The sequence below is a fragment of the Sinohyriopsis cumingii genome, chromosome 8 (genome assembly GCF_028554795.1).
Source record: "Sinohyriopsis cumingii isolate HCF-2022 chromosome 8, ASM2855479v2, whole genome shotgun sequence".
NCBI lineage: Eukaryota > Metazoa > Mollusca > Bivalvia > Unionida > Unionidae > Sinohyriopsis > Sinohyriopsis cumingii.
Window position 1 is genome coordinate 126332408 of NC_142968.1, and position 15830 is coordinate 126348237.

At 34.2% G+C, this 15830-nt stretch overlaps 1 protein-coding gene across 2 annotated transcripts in view; it reads left to right on the plus strand.

The window, feature by feature from the left end:
* Positions 1 to 15830, plus strand: part of LOC149794595 (plasminogen-like) — a 91831-nt gene that overhangs the window by 2898 nt on the left and 73103 nt on the right. For both annotated transcript variants that reach the window (XM_089968884.1, XM_089968885.1), the window contains exons 3-7: positions 53 to 298; positions 3831 to 4052; positions 13464 to 13574; positions 14221 to 14268; positions 14825 to 14941. In XM_089968884.1, the coding sequence (XP_089825010.1) occupies positions 53 to 298; positions 3831 to 4052; positions 13464 to 13574; positions 14221 to 14268; positions 14825 to 14941 (744 nt within the window). The remainder of the gene's footprint in view (positions 1 to 52; positions 299 to 3830; positions 4053 to 13463; positions 13575 to 14220; positions 14269 to 14824; positions 14942 to 15830) is intronic.

Below are 15830 nucleotides of genomic sequence, written 5' to 3' on the forward strand. Positions count from 1 at the left end.
AATATGAACCATGGCAAATGATTGTATTTAGTATATACTTTAACTATTTCAGACTGCTTTTTCAAAAGCTCACTGTACATCGGTTATATTAACAAAACTATTGATAATGTGACGTGTGACCGTTGGGATGCACATCTTTCACACAGTGAGCCTTTAGTCTTAAAACTGCCGGATGCATCTCTGTCCGATGCCGCCAATTACTGCAGAGACCCAGACGAAAAGGGACATCCCTGGTGTTATGTGAGCAGAGATCCCCTCCACAAAACATGGGAATTCTGTGATGTTCTCTTTTGTCGAGGTTGGATTATTATTATTATTATTATTATTAGTAGTAGTAGTAGTAGTAGTAGAATTTTAAGTAGCATATGTAGTGTTAGTAGTAATAACAGTACTAGTATTAATAGTAGTAGTATCATTAGCAGCACCAATATTGCTTTCCCGCAAAGGTACTTGCAGATGTTTTAATAGGCTTTTTGCAGAGTCATTGACATTTCCGCTATTCGATACAATACAGCTTCATCAGCACTTTTGCAGTTTTCTGCAATGGAGCAGACATTCGTATTCGTATTACGAGCAAGCAATATCTGAACTGGACTGGACACGGTATAAGAAATATATAATCACAAGTTTAAAATCTGATGGGAGGTGAGCAAAGGAGCCAGTGTTTACAGGGAAATGCAGAGGGGATATATATATATATATATATATATATATATATATATATATATATATATATATATATATATATATATATATATATATATATATATATATATATCCATGAGTGTGTGTGTGCGCACCATATCCCACGAACCCGGGTTCGAATCTCAAAATAGTACTAATCGTGAATTCTCTAAAATATATGGTGCTATTTCTCCATATCTGAAACATCCACTTCGTATTATCACATATCCTACTTTAAAACTTATGGATTGCACTTTCCGAATTATGTAATGTAAATTAGTAACTTTCTTTCTCTCCCTCTTTGTCACACACACACACACAATACACACACACCGTCTCTCTCTCTCTCTCTGTCTCTCTCTCTCTTCATCATCATCATTATTGTCAACAATATAACAACTAAAATTGTTTGCAAGACAAATTAGATTTGAAAATCATACAGTTTCGAGCCGTATGGGTACTGCCATACAAATTCCCTCCAACTCTTAGTCTCATCATATATTTCGTCAATTGTGAACACACAAACGTACTGTTGTTATCTACATGATTTTGTCCTGTGGATGAAATGTAGATGATTCTGTTATCTAAGCTACAATTTCCCGGTTAAAGACACGTCAAAAGTTTAAATAATATAAATGAATCCATCTTTAATAATTGGTCAATACAAATCAATTTTATTTCTAGTTAAGTATTTTTATTTCACGATTAATTTATGTTTTGTTTGATGTATTTCCTATACTTAGACCTTAAACCTAACTTTCAAGCACAACATATTTCAAGAATACTTGGCTTGCTATCCTCAAAACGGGCAGCTAGAGTACTTTTAAAAGTATTTTTATCGGCTACACTTCCTTTACAAGAAAACCTGAGCGCATAAAAACAAATTCATATTATCTTTATATCTTTTAAATTGGAATCTGCAATCGCTGAAATTCCTAATGGTTATGTTTAGCAGTTGTTGCCAGGACTGGTGTAAAAATCATTTTGCAGAATATAACTTTCATTTCTTATATTTATTATCATTATATATTAGCATAATATCATAAATAATCACATGTCATACATGCTATTTAAAATACATACCGATTGTGCAATGTACTTTATTGTTTTTGCCAATTGGTGCAATTCTGGAAACTGCCAATACATATACGTACAGGCGGCTGTGAAGATGTTCAAAGTAAATTGGATGACCAATATTAATAATGATAATAATAATAATAATGCTAATTTAATATATTTTCTCACGGCAGAACTAACGTGCTATATCCAAACGTACCAACAATTTGTTCATTCCATATTTTGAAAAAAATATAGTCTTTATCGTTAGGAGTAGACAATTTTACAACTTTAATCTTTACAGGGAAATAAATTATTACCAAATCGAAGATAACCTTCTTGAATGATCCTGATGTTTTCAAAATCAAGATAATAATCTGGATTACACTTCGGAGATTCCAAAACTTAAACCAAAATAAACATATTTACTTCTTCTATTAATAATAATACTGATTTTAAACCCATACATATAGAGAATGACTTAGCTATGTATTAGTTGTTTACAATGATTAAAAAATTCAATTTGGGACAAGTAGAAATTAACCCAGTTTACAAGTCCAACATACGATGTTACAATACAAAAGCATGTCATGAAATAAAATAAAATTATTCTTACCAACAAACGAAGCAAATTAAATATACATAACAACCCCATTAATAAAATGTTACAATGTCTAGGTTTCTAGTATAGTCTTTACATATTGGAACCCTTCTGAATCCATACTCATGCTTATTGTGTCGCTTATTGCTTCAAAATGTAAACAATTCCAGTAGTATTAGAGCATAATATATTACTTCACCGTCTCCAGAATGTATTTGGCATTCATGATACAGCCTTACTGTGGTTCAAGTCCTACTTGGTCAACAGGACACAAATTGTGTCTGCAAATGGAATACACTCCAGCCCAGTTGATCTATGTTGTGGTGTTCCACAAGGGTCTGTTCTTGGATCTGTTCTGTTCATTCTATACAGTCAGCCGCTCTCAAGTGTCATAGATCATCATCAAGTGTCTCACCAATTGTACGCTGATGACACCCAAATATACAAATCTAGCCACCCAACTGAAGTTGATGCTACCTTCCAAGGTGTAGAGAGGTGTATTTCTGATGTGAAATCATGGATGACATGTAACAAGCTGCAGATGAATGATGATAAAACTGAGGCCATTCTGATTACAACACAAGGACTTTCTCATTCACATGCTTTACCTCAAAGAATAAATATCTGCAACACCAACATTAAATTCACACAATCAGTACGAAACCTAGGTGTTACTCTGGACAGTACTCTCACATTGCACCAACATGTCATGAACATATGGAAGGCTGCATATCTTGAGCTGAGACGCATCAGCTCCATTCGCAAATATCTTTCAGCTGATGCCACTAAAACACTTGTGTTTTCATTAGTACTTTCAAGACTGGACTTTTATAAGTCAATTCTGTCTGATTCTTCTCAATATCTACTCCAAAAACTTCAAAAAGTTTAATACACAGCTGCTCGGATCATACTTAGAGTACCACAATCAGAGCACACCTCCCCGCTGTTCTGTACCCTATACTGGCTATCCATTCGATCCAGAATCAACACAAAATTTGTTCTCTGTGCTACGTTTCATTGACGGACTCTAGTCCAACATACCTATCCGACCTCACCCATGTGTACACACCAGCAAGATAATTACCCTCCTCTTCTGACAATTGTATACTCATTATTCCCACTATGAAAACAGTCATATGGACAGCGTTCTTTTGCATACAAGGACCCAGCAACGTGGAATGAATTGCCCACTGAACTTAGACACAAAGACACAGTGATCCCATTCAAGAGTGCTCTCAAAACTCACTCATTTCGACTGCAATAACAAACTTAAAGACCTAATAATGTTTCCTACCTTAAATATTCTCAGCATGTTTTTTATGTTTTCTAATTTCATGGTGTTTGTTTTTGTAATCATATCATTATATATGTTTTTTATCTTATAGGTGTTATCTAATGTTGTAAAGCGCTGAGAGCTTTTAAAGATTAGGCGCTATACAAAGTCCTTATTATTATTATTATTATTATTATTATTAATCTTTATCCCCAGAATGCTATTTTACAAACAGAAGCCATGATTACAACGGATACGTCACCACCTCAATGAATGGCAAGTGTCTTACTTGGACCGGGACCTCGTTTCCAGACAGCTCTTTTCCGGATGGAAGCGTAACAAGAGCCAAAAACTACTGCAGGGACCCTGACAACAGAGGATATCCCCACTGTCTTACAAGTCATGGTTTACTTCCTTGTTTGATTCCAAAATGTAATGGTAGGTTTTTCCGCAAAACAAAGAAAAGAACCATATGTTTACATCAGGGTTGTTTCACTGTTCAAGTGTTGTATGAAAGTTTAATTTTGAAAAATGTGTGAAATGTGTCATTCAGCGACGCCATCCAATATTATACTAGTTATGTTCATCAGAAAAGCTATACTGTGCATCTTCTCGGTGCTTCATTAGCCTTATTATAATTTCATTGCATTTTACCACATGTAACCAGGACAACATGTAACCAGGAAATATTCAACCATTCTCTGAGCAAACTGATCCTAACTATTTGTATATCTGTTTCCACCTTTCCAGCGCTAACATGCAGACGAAATATTAAAAATATCCTTCCGTTTCAATATAGTATGTTTTAGCTTCTGTAGTATTGTTCATTTTGAAGAAAAAATATGTACGCATGTATGTTTCCATGAATGATTTATATATTGGAATCTAAAGTTGGACATCTCTAGATTTAAAATGTAGATGATTGTTTTCCTCTATTGCATGATATCCACTCCGTCTGAATTGTCTGTTAAAACTATGCCAAAAAGAACCTTATCTTAAAACATGATTCCTGTTTTTCTTTCTTTTTTTTAATAATGAAAACAAAGGATTATGTTTGCATGTATTTAATCATGTGTACAGATTCAAACCTTCGCACACAGCCGTAATTCGACCTATCACACAAGTTACTGCAAAGTTGTCATTCCAATGCTCTTAATGACGTTCCAACCATAATCTATTTATACTGTTTTAAAGCATTGCAGTTATTAGATCACATTTGGTATGAATACAATTATCAAATGACACAGCCTGTACAAAACAAACATTTGATATGAATACAATTATCAAATGACACAGCCTGTACAAAACAAACATTTGATATGAATACAATTATCAAATGTCACAGCCTGTACAAAACAAACATTTGATATGAATACAATTATCAAATATCACAGCCTGTAAAAAACAAACATTTGATATGAATACAATTATCAAATGTCACAGCCTCTACAAAAACATTTGATATGAATACAATTATCAAATGAGACAGCCTGTACAAAACAAACATTTGATATCAATACAATTATCAAATGTCACAGCCTGTACAAAAGAAACATTTTATATGAATACAATTATCAAATGTCACAGTCTGTACAAAACAAACATTTATTTTGAACTGTTTTAGGTAATAAATACTGTTTAATATAGTAAATAACGGAAGAAAGCTACATTATATCGATTTCAGCAGTTGCAAGAGAGGTGATAAAAGTAGCAAAGATAACTCAATCAATGGGAGTTGAGTATACTTTTCAACGATAGCAAATGTATAAACTGATGAATGTTACAATTGAGAAAACAATAACAAATACAGGAAGCAAAGACTTAAGGGTCTCCATGAAAGTGCACAAATATTTTGAAAGTAACAAAACTGGAAACCGGACAAGGTATTTTTGAATTTTATAGGGAACGATGTGCACTATAGAAGGAATGTCAGGTGAAAAAAAAAACAGGAAAGGCTGTAAACTGGAGAAAAATCCCCTTTTTCTCTGTCTTTTTCTTTCATCAACAAATCGAAAGTAGTGTTAAAGTCAAAGAACCTCAGCGAAAGTGATATATTTTAGTATAGCCTAAAAAAAGAATATAGTGAAATATAACAGGCGTAAAAAAATTATATCGCTACAGTAGCGATAACACTTTTGGAACTATATTTTACATTTAGCTAGCATATCTGCCCCATTGCATGCTCCTCAGACTTGCATGTCCATTTTTGGGCCTATTTATTGTTTTCCTCTTCGTAGCATTATCTCTCTCTCTCTCTCTCTCGCACCCTACGCTGACGCTAATATGCAATGATGTAATCATTGAAAAGGTGCCGTGTATAAAATGATCTCCAAGCAAGAAAAAAGAGGCTTCGAGAACCACGCTAGTCCAGATGAATTGAGTGTACATATCCTTATCAATCCATCGTGAACACGTGTCGGGACGTTATGTTATGTGGTTGGTCAGATGAATTGAGTGTATGTATTATCTGCATCAATCCATCGTGAATACGTGTCGGTACGTTGGGTTATGTGGTTGATCAGATGAATTGAGTGTATATATTATCCTTATCAATCCATCGTGAACACATGTCGGGACGCTGGGTTACGTGGTTGGTCAGATGAATTGAGTGTATATATTATCCTTATCAATCCATCGTGAACACATATCGGGACGTTGGGTTATGTGGCTGGTCAGATGAATTGAGTGTATATATTTTCCTTATCAGTCCATCGTGAACACGTGTCGGGACGTTATGTTATGTGGTTGGTCAAATGAATTGAGTGTATGTATTATCTGCATCAATCCGTCGTGAATACGTGTCGGTACGTTGGGTTATGTGGTTGATCAGATGAATTGAGTGTATATATTATCCTTATCAATCCATCGTGAACACATGTCGGGACGCTGGGTTACGTGGTTGGTCAGATGAATTGAGTGTATATATTATCCTTATCAATCCATCGTGAACACATATCGGGACGTTGGGTTATGTGGCTGGTCAGATGAATTGAGTGTATATATTTTCCTTATCAGTCCATCGTGAACACGTGTCGGGACGTTATGTTATGTGGTTGGTCAAATGAATTGAGTGTATGTATTATCTGCATCAATCCGTCGTGACCACGTGTCGGTACGTTGGGTTATGTGGTTGGTCAGATGAATTGAGTGTATATATTATCCTTATCAATCCATCGTGAACACGTGTCGGGACGTTGGGTTACGTGGTTGGTCAGATGAATTGAGTGTATATATTTTCCTTATCAGTCCATCGTGAACACGTGTCGGGACGTTGGGTTATGTGGCTGGTCAGATGAATTGAGTGTATATATTTTCCTTATCAGTCCATCGTGAACACGTGTCGGAACGTTGGGTTTTGTGGTTGGTCAGATGAAGCTACATGTTAGGATTGCTACGAGTTACATGCCATTGTTATACGATCGGAGTTACTGAACTTTGGGATATTTTCCCTGTTATTACAAAGACAATCACAAACTGAATTCTATTTCATGAAATTATTTATATTATTATACTTTCTTTCATCTTTGCCATCGTGAATGGCCAAACGTTTTAAATACAAGACCGTGCAAAGAGTATTCTACTCTACTCATACTTGAAAAACTCAGCAACTTTTTCGTTTGCGGGTTATAAATAAAAGATATTGGAATCATCACTGGTGTCATGGAATTTTATGTTATTATCACGTCGTTGCAAAGGTTGCTCTCTCAACACTAATGCAGCAAACATGTTCAATTGTCTTAATGCATAAGGAATAAACAGTTTCTCTCTGTCATCATCTTTATTCATCAGCTTCTTGGATTTGGCTTTTTGTTAACATTCTTGTTTCTCAAACTAATTAAGGTACCGACAAACATAATGCTATTGTCAAATAATTGCCCTCTTGGAGCATGATGACATTTTTTTGTCGTATGAATGAGATATTTTCATCTAACAATAGTTTTAATGAAGTTCTTTTCCTGATGTGATTCATATAATTAGAGCACAGTATAATTCATCTACTAAAGTAATATTTACTTCTGGAAATACTATATTGTTCTGTTTGCTCCAACTTGTATTTTTTTATTGTACAGTTTGAATCATGGTACTTATTCAAACAAGATACCGCTGTATGTATGTTCTAAGTTTTAATCCTATATAATACTTCAGGCTTCTATGGTGTATAGCATCTCTTTATTTCCTTGTTTTGTTTTATCTGTGTTCATAACAATGTGATACATCTTGTTGTATTTTTAGTTGATCAATTTCAGAATATCTTTCATAGAGGATATTATTCTGGAATTAGTTTTGTTTGGGTTCAATAAAGTCATTCAAAACGCATTACAAACATAATATTATAGGGAACGATGTGCACTATAGAAGGAATGTCAGGTGAAAAAACAGGAAAGGCTGTAAACTGGAGAAAAATCCCCTTTTTCTCTGCCTATTTCTTTCATCGACAAATCTAAAGTTGTGTTAAAGTCGAAGAACCTCAGCGAAAGTGATATATTTTAGTATAGTTTAAAATCATATAGTGAAATATAACAGGCGTAAAAAATTATATCGCTACAGTAGAGATAACACTTTTGGAACTATGTTTTACATTTAGCTAGCATATCTGCCCCATTGCATGCTCCTCAGACTTGCATGTCCATTTTTGAGCCTATTTATTGTTTTCCTCTTCGTAGCATTATCTCTCTCTGTCTCTCTCTCGCTCTCTCGCACCCTACGCTAACGCTAATATACATTGATGTAATCATTGAAAAGGCGCTGTGTATAAAATGATCTCCAAGCAAGATAAAAGAGGCTTCGAGAACCACGCTAGTCCAGATGAACTGAGTGTATATATTATCCTTATCAATCCATCGTAAACACGTGTCGGGACGTTATGTTATGTGGTTGGTCAGATGAATTGAGTGTATATATTATCCTTATCAATCCATCGTAAACACGTGTCGGTACGTTGGGTTATGTGGTTGGTCAGATGAATTGAATGTATATATTATTCTTATCAATCCATCGTGAACACGTGTCGGGACGTTGGGTTATGTGGCTGGTCAGATGAATTGAGTGTATATATTTTCCTTATCAGTCCATCGTGAACACGTGTCGGGACGTTGGGTTATGTGGCTGGTCAGATGAATTGAATGTATATATTATCCTTATCAATCCATCGTGAACACGTGTCGGGACGTTATGTTATGTGGTTGGTCAGATGAATTGAGTGTATATATTATCCTTATCAATCCATCGTAAACACGTGTCGGTACGTTGGGTTATGTGGTTGGTCAGATGAATTGAATGTATCTATTATTCTTATCAATCCATCGTGAACACGTGTCGGGAAGTTGGGTTATGTGGCTGGTCAGATGAATTGAGTGTATATATTTTCCTTATCAGTCCATCGTGAACACGTGTCGGGACGTTGGGTTATGTGGCTGGTCAGATGAATTGAGTGTATATATTTTCCTTATCAGTCCATCGTGAACACGTGTCGGGACGTTGGGTTTTGTGGTTGGTCAGATAAATTGAGTGTATATATTATCCTTATCAATCCATCGTGAATATGTGTCGGGACGTTGGGTTATGTGGTGGGTCAGATAAAGCTACATATTAGGATTGCTATGATTTACATGCCATTGTTATACGATCTGAGTCACTTGACTTTCGGATGTTTTCGGATATTTTCTCTATTATTACATAGACAATCACAAACTGTGAATTCTATTTCATGAAATTATTTGTAATATTGTACATACTTTCTTTCATCTGTGCCCATCTTGAATTGCCAAACGTTTCAAATACACATACAAGACCTTCAAAAGAAAATTCCATTCTCCACATACTTGAAAGGCGCAGAAACTTATTCGTTTGTGGGATATAAATAAACGTTATTGGAATCGTCACTGGTGTCAGGGCATTTTATGGTATTACCATGTCGTTGCAAACGTTGCTGTCTCAGCACTAATGCATCAAACATGTTCAACTGTCTTAATGTATAAGAAATAAACAGTTTCATTCGGTCACCATCTTTGTTCTTCAGCTTTTGTTTTTTGTTCTCAAACTAATTAACATACCGGCAAACATAACGCTATTGTCAATAATTGCCTTCTTGGAGCATGATGACATCTTTTGTCGTTTGAATGAGATATTTTCATCTCTAAATACTTTTAATGTTGTTCTCTTTATGATTTGATCCATATATTTAGTAACATAATATTATTCATCTGCTATAATTTACCTCTAGAAATACTTTATTGTTCTGTTTGCTCAAACTTTTATTCATTGTATTGTACAATTTGAATCATGGTACTTATTCAAACAAGATACCGCTGTATGTATGATCTAAATTTTAATCCTATATAACCCTTCAGGCTTCTATGGTGTATATCAGCTCTTTGTTTCCTTTTTTATATATGTGTTCATAACAATGTGATACATCTTGTTGAATGTTTTAATTGATCAATTTAAGAATATCTTTCATAAAGAATATTATTCTGGAATTAGTTTTGTTTGGGTTCAATAAAGTCATTCAAAACGCATTAAAAACAATCTATTTCCGTTACGACTTAAATGGAAATCTATATGATGCGTTGCTAGCGAGCTGCAGCAGAAGGACAGAAAACATATCGACTGAGTACTGTATGAATTTGTTCATCCGTTGCCCATCCAAACGTACTTACGGTCCAATAGTTTCTCATGGCCTATTAAAGTACGCTTTTTGTGTCCGGATGCATAACACAGTACTCTAAATATGAACATTCGTCCACAGCTTCGATGCGATCTGAGGACTTTACGTCATTGCTTTCATTCGATCTTCTCAGCCCGACGTGATTTTCTTTAGCGTATTGATGTGGTGCCGTGTTAATGCTATATCATGCTCCTCTCTTATCATACAGAAAAATTGGATATTCGGTTAATAGGTTGCAATTCAACATGTTTCTATGCTGGGAAATGAACCTAGTGAGTAGGGTTTGCGTGCTTAATCATACCAGTATTCAGAAACGCTCCAAAAATGTCAGTTAGCATCAATGTAACTTCCTATATATAATAATCACGTTGATTATGTGGTTTGTAAGGTTAAATTATTCCGCAAAATTTTAATGTGTTGGCATTCGGCATTCGATCTTTTAATCGTCAATTTATCAAAACAAAATGAAAGATAAACGTTTTTTTGGTGCTGTAACTGTTTCGTTCAACTTATAAAGCAACACATGTATTTATAGATGCATCATCATTCGTCACATATTTATAGTTCATGTTTGGAAGCTGCTTGCTTTTCCCTGTAAATGTATAATTACGTAAATGTTTAGCCAGCTGTTCCATATAACAAAGCACTATCTCCAAAGTTCATTGTCCTTTTCACGATTATCTCTTTCCATATTTCCTGAACCTATCAACTATACAATCCTTGGTGAATGAAATATATTTCTTGCATTTGCTTCTCGTGCCTTCTACCTATTGATCTGGATTATTACTAACCAATGTCTTGATGACGAGGTGACTTTCTAAACTTGACCAGTTATATATTGCTAATGCTATTTATATATTTTCCACATTTAAATTTTAAATTAAATTCTTTATTGCTTAGACCTTTGTTCGTGCGCGTAGCATAGTCATAGTCTCAAACTTTGTAGATGTTGACTTCTTTGCCACTCATTAATCTCTTAGGTTGTTTTAAGTTCTTGTATTTATCGAGCACGCTACATTTTGAAACGATTTTTGTGACACAAATATCAATTTGTTAAGTTATACTTTGTTTCATATTCACTTGCGAACACACTGTATTTCTATTTTGTTTGTTTTAGTTATTTGTACACTCAGTTTAAAGTTTCACTCAACGCATCATAAAATTAAATAAAGCAATCAGTCGTTTGTAAACGGTTAATTCACATTTTTTCATGATTTGTTAAAAAAAAACGACCAAAACGTTGATGGCTCCTTTTCGGCTGTTTTAATTGTCCAGGAATGTCTAAGCGGTCCCCTTTGCTTATTACAAAAATATGTATTGAGTTAGGACTCGCCTTTGACTATATAAGATCTTAATGCATTTATTTCCTCCTGCATATAGTTTCAGTTATGTGCTAGTGTTACGTTTAGTAAAATAGCGTCATGTATTAGTTTTACTGTTATATGTTGACTCTAGGGGTGATGTTACTTTTAAAGTTACAATACATAAACTCTAGTTTTACAGAGTATAGTATGGTCTTATATGTTCCCATAACTTCTTCGTGTGCTGAAATTGTGAAGCATTTTGTATGCATTTCATTTTCTCTTCCTGATGCCCATTAACTCTGGTGTCACCAAATTTCAAATAAATGTTGTGTTCGAATGCAACGGTAACTTCCTATGTCTACCATACTGTAAGATGATTGATATTTTGTAGCATGCATATATCCCCATGTACTTTATTCGAAGACTATTTAACTATCCTTTTCTGTACCACTGTCTCACACTTCCAGAAATATCATACTAATTTATACAATGTATTCACTTACAATCATATTTATTAATACTCTTACCGGCTTTATATATCTAATCTTTACTTAGATGGTTCATTGATATGGTCATTTTCTTATGTGTACCACATCTTTCAGGTCATAAAATAAGCACTTCTCTATTCAACTTTCGCTTTAATATATACTATATCTTTCTTAATACATTCAGAAACAATTACTTATAAGATTTCACTAAATAGTTCATATCCTTGAGCAATGTTAAATATTCAACAAATTTCAAGCATCCATTTTGCTCATTTTCGGTTTGGTATGTAAATTAACAAATACGCGTTCAGTGACTTTCTCCATTTCAAATCTGTTCAATAAATTTTCAAACCTTGTTTCGCAATAAATATATATGGTCAAATATAAATAGAGTCAGCAACTAGCCGTGCCTTTCCAAGGTATGCCGGCTAATCATAATCGATTTTTCGGACCCTCCAATTTCCAAATTCTTTGAATGGTATTTCTCGACAGATATAATTATATTGCATGGAACTATTCATTTATAGGCATATTTAGTCATTTGAATATATATTTCACTAATTTAAATTGGTGTTTGGGAGGTTATATATCCCACTGTATACTTTGCTGCTAAATTTATGGTGTGAATGGACCGATCCGCCTTGGATGCGGGAGGTTGCGGGTTCGAAACCAGGCCGAGTCAGACCAAAGACATAACAATGGTACTAACAGCTTCCTCGCTTGGGGCTCAGAATTCACAAGTTTGTGTTAGGAGTGGTCGGCCTGGTGTCAGGATAATGTCACTGGATGGGACATCATGCTACATGTCTGCGGCATGATGCCAGGGTGCTAGACATTACTATAAACTGCCAAACTGCATACATCGTAGCGATATGACTGAAACAAAATTTAAGCCACGTTCAAAGTTCAAATCACACACACATGGTGTGAATGAAATGTGACATTAGTTTTAAATATTTGAAAGATTAATATATCACATTTTAGCATAAACGTTAGCAAAGGCACACACATTATGCATATGTGCAAATTAGTTGACCTTTATGACGATTCGCCTAAACCATGTCTTTAGCAGACGACACTGTATCTAGTGGTCTAAGTTATCTAGTAGATTTATGAAAATGACAAACTGCATTATTGATTTTGAATTTTGATACTTCACATTGTATCCCTATATGGGATTTCAAACCTAAAAATAAACGGCAGTCGTTGTCACTATATTTACTACTATACATACTAGCCATAGTCAAGGTTACATTTTCTTGACCAAAATAATACTGCGTACCTTGTTGTTGCCGAGTTCCACTTTTGCTCTAAGGATATGGGATAAACCGCAAACAAACAAAGAAAGAACTGATTCCAAATAAATGATTAAAGTACAATATTTTTTCAGATTCTGTCTGTGCCGACGATCCCGGTACGATATGTGAGAGCTTGAAATTCGTCATTTGTGGGGTGGAGGATATGGCTCGGAAACTTTGCCCCAAGACCTGCGGCATGTGTGGTAGGAGTTCGACTATAGCATCGTCTAGGTTAATAAATCTGATGCTGCATGTGAACTGTTTTTCACACTTTGACAATGTAATATAACCTTGAGAATGGCAATCTATATAAATTCTGTAATTGATTTGTCATTGGTATCCAATCCTGGTTTTGTTTGAAAGGTGTCTTAATTGATAGGATTTCTCGAATGAACAGCAACGAAATATAAATGTTTGTCCAATAGTCAGCTCTAATTTATCTTATTGGAAGGATGCCTTAACAAATAAGGAGATAAATTATCAATACCATTAATAGTGTATGCACAATAAAAGGAATAGATATACCAGTCATAATAAATGGATAGTGCTAATGTCATGCAAGGCCAATCTCAAATAAAATATTTTGGAAATAAAATATATTTCCTAAAGTTCAGATATCAGAAAAATGAAACAATAATCCTAATTACGAATATTCTTATATACTTTTTCTACTTCAAATCATACATAAGGCGTTTAATTAGCGTTTATATAAACAAGCACATACACACGTACACACACACAAACAGCTGTATATATATATATATATATATATATATATATATATATATATATATATATATATATATATATATATATATATATATATATATATATTATTTTCTTTCAAAGGTTTCAATTTGATGTCACCTGTTCATATCAAGCCGCCTGTGCACAATGGTAACCGAACTGTAACTTGAATGAAGTTTTGTCTTCCCTCTCGATAAGTATTCCTTGCAATAAATCATGTTTTGTTGATGCACAGTTTTTTCTTACCTGATATTAAGACTCACCTACAACATCAGGTCAAGATGAGTACTTTAGTATTGACCAGTGGATATATTATAAAAACCACCCACAATAATATTATATGATATGGTTAATTTTTAGTTACAATCTAGTCTTAGCTAAGATTTCCTATAGGTTACTGATAGTTTGTACTTTATCTCGCTAAGCAGCCTATATAATCATTCTTATGGAGACGAATACAATGTTATGAAATATGCATCTAATTTTTCATGATCAACATTAAATTAAAATAATTAGATGAAATCTTTCTTCCGACAATCTAAATTTTCAGCAGCAAAAGTATTGAAATGTAACACTTTTATAAGTGTCTCATGTCAGACCAATATAAGCTATGTACCCCTCTTTAATGTCTATTATCAGAAAATTAAAATAAAATGATGCAATTAAGAATTTTATTAACTTCATCTTGGCGGTATTTTATTTTCAGCTACTCGTGCTACTTGTGAGGATAACCCCATGGCTAAATGTGATACGCTGAAACAATTCATCTGTGGAAACGCACAAGCAGTTCATCTCTGTCCTAAGACTTGTAATTTGTGTTCAGGTTTGTACTTAAGACCTCTTTATTAGCATCGGTAGGGAGTGCAAGGAAGTACTGAAAAGCCAGGCTATGATCAAGGGGCGTTAAAGGAAAAAAGAACTCAGAAAGTACGTTAGACTGGGTCAAGAAAGTTTATATTGGATTGTACTATTACTACTACAAGGGTTTCAGTCTACGATCGTGTGATCCATAAGTCGCGCGCATTTTCATTCATCTTTGTATGGATGTTCAACTATTAATGGAATTAACATTAAAAAAATTGTGTAAGTACATTTAAATTTTAACTTGTATATATGACATTTCTTAAATATTATGATTTGGCATGATGTAAAATTTAACTAAGTTAAATCGGAATTGATAGCCATGTTTCAATCGTCTTTTATGTGTTTGAAGGAATATATTTCTTTGGGACAAATAGGTATTATGTTATGTACGAATTGAAATATGAGACGATAGTGTATAAGATATATACGAAGTTACATATTTACCACCAATAATTTAGACTTCTGTACCCTTTATTGCTGCCGGTGTTTTTCGAGGCTTTGTTTATAAATGACGACATTGTCGCGTCTCTGTTTACGTTTGCAGTACATCTTCCAAAATCAAGCGATTTCCCTGTTACATCATCAGTTTTAAACGGGATCACCCCAAATGGGTGACTGCGTCTAACATGTCTACGTGCCTTGTCAATAAATTTGCAGTTAAGCATTTCTTGAGGAATTTATACAATAATCTTCAATGTTACTTTGATAGACAAGAAACTGCATAAAGTGAATAAACCCATTTAAAGGTATGTGTAATCAAATTCTCCAAATTGTTATCTAAAGAATGACTCAGAGCACGTACATGCCCTATGCCAGCTGCACAATAAACTATGTCTATTTGTCATTAC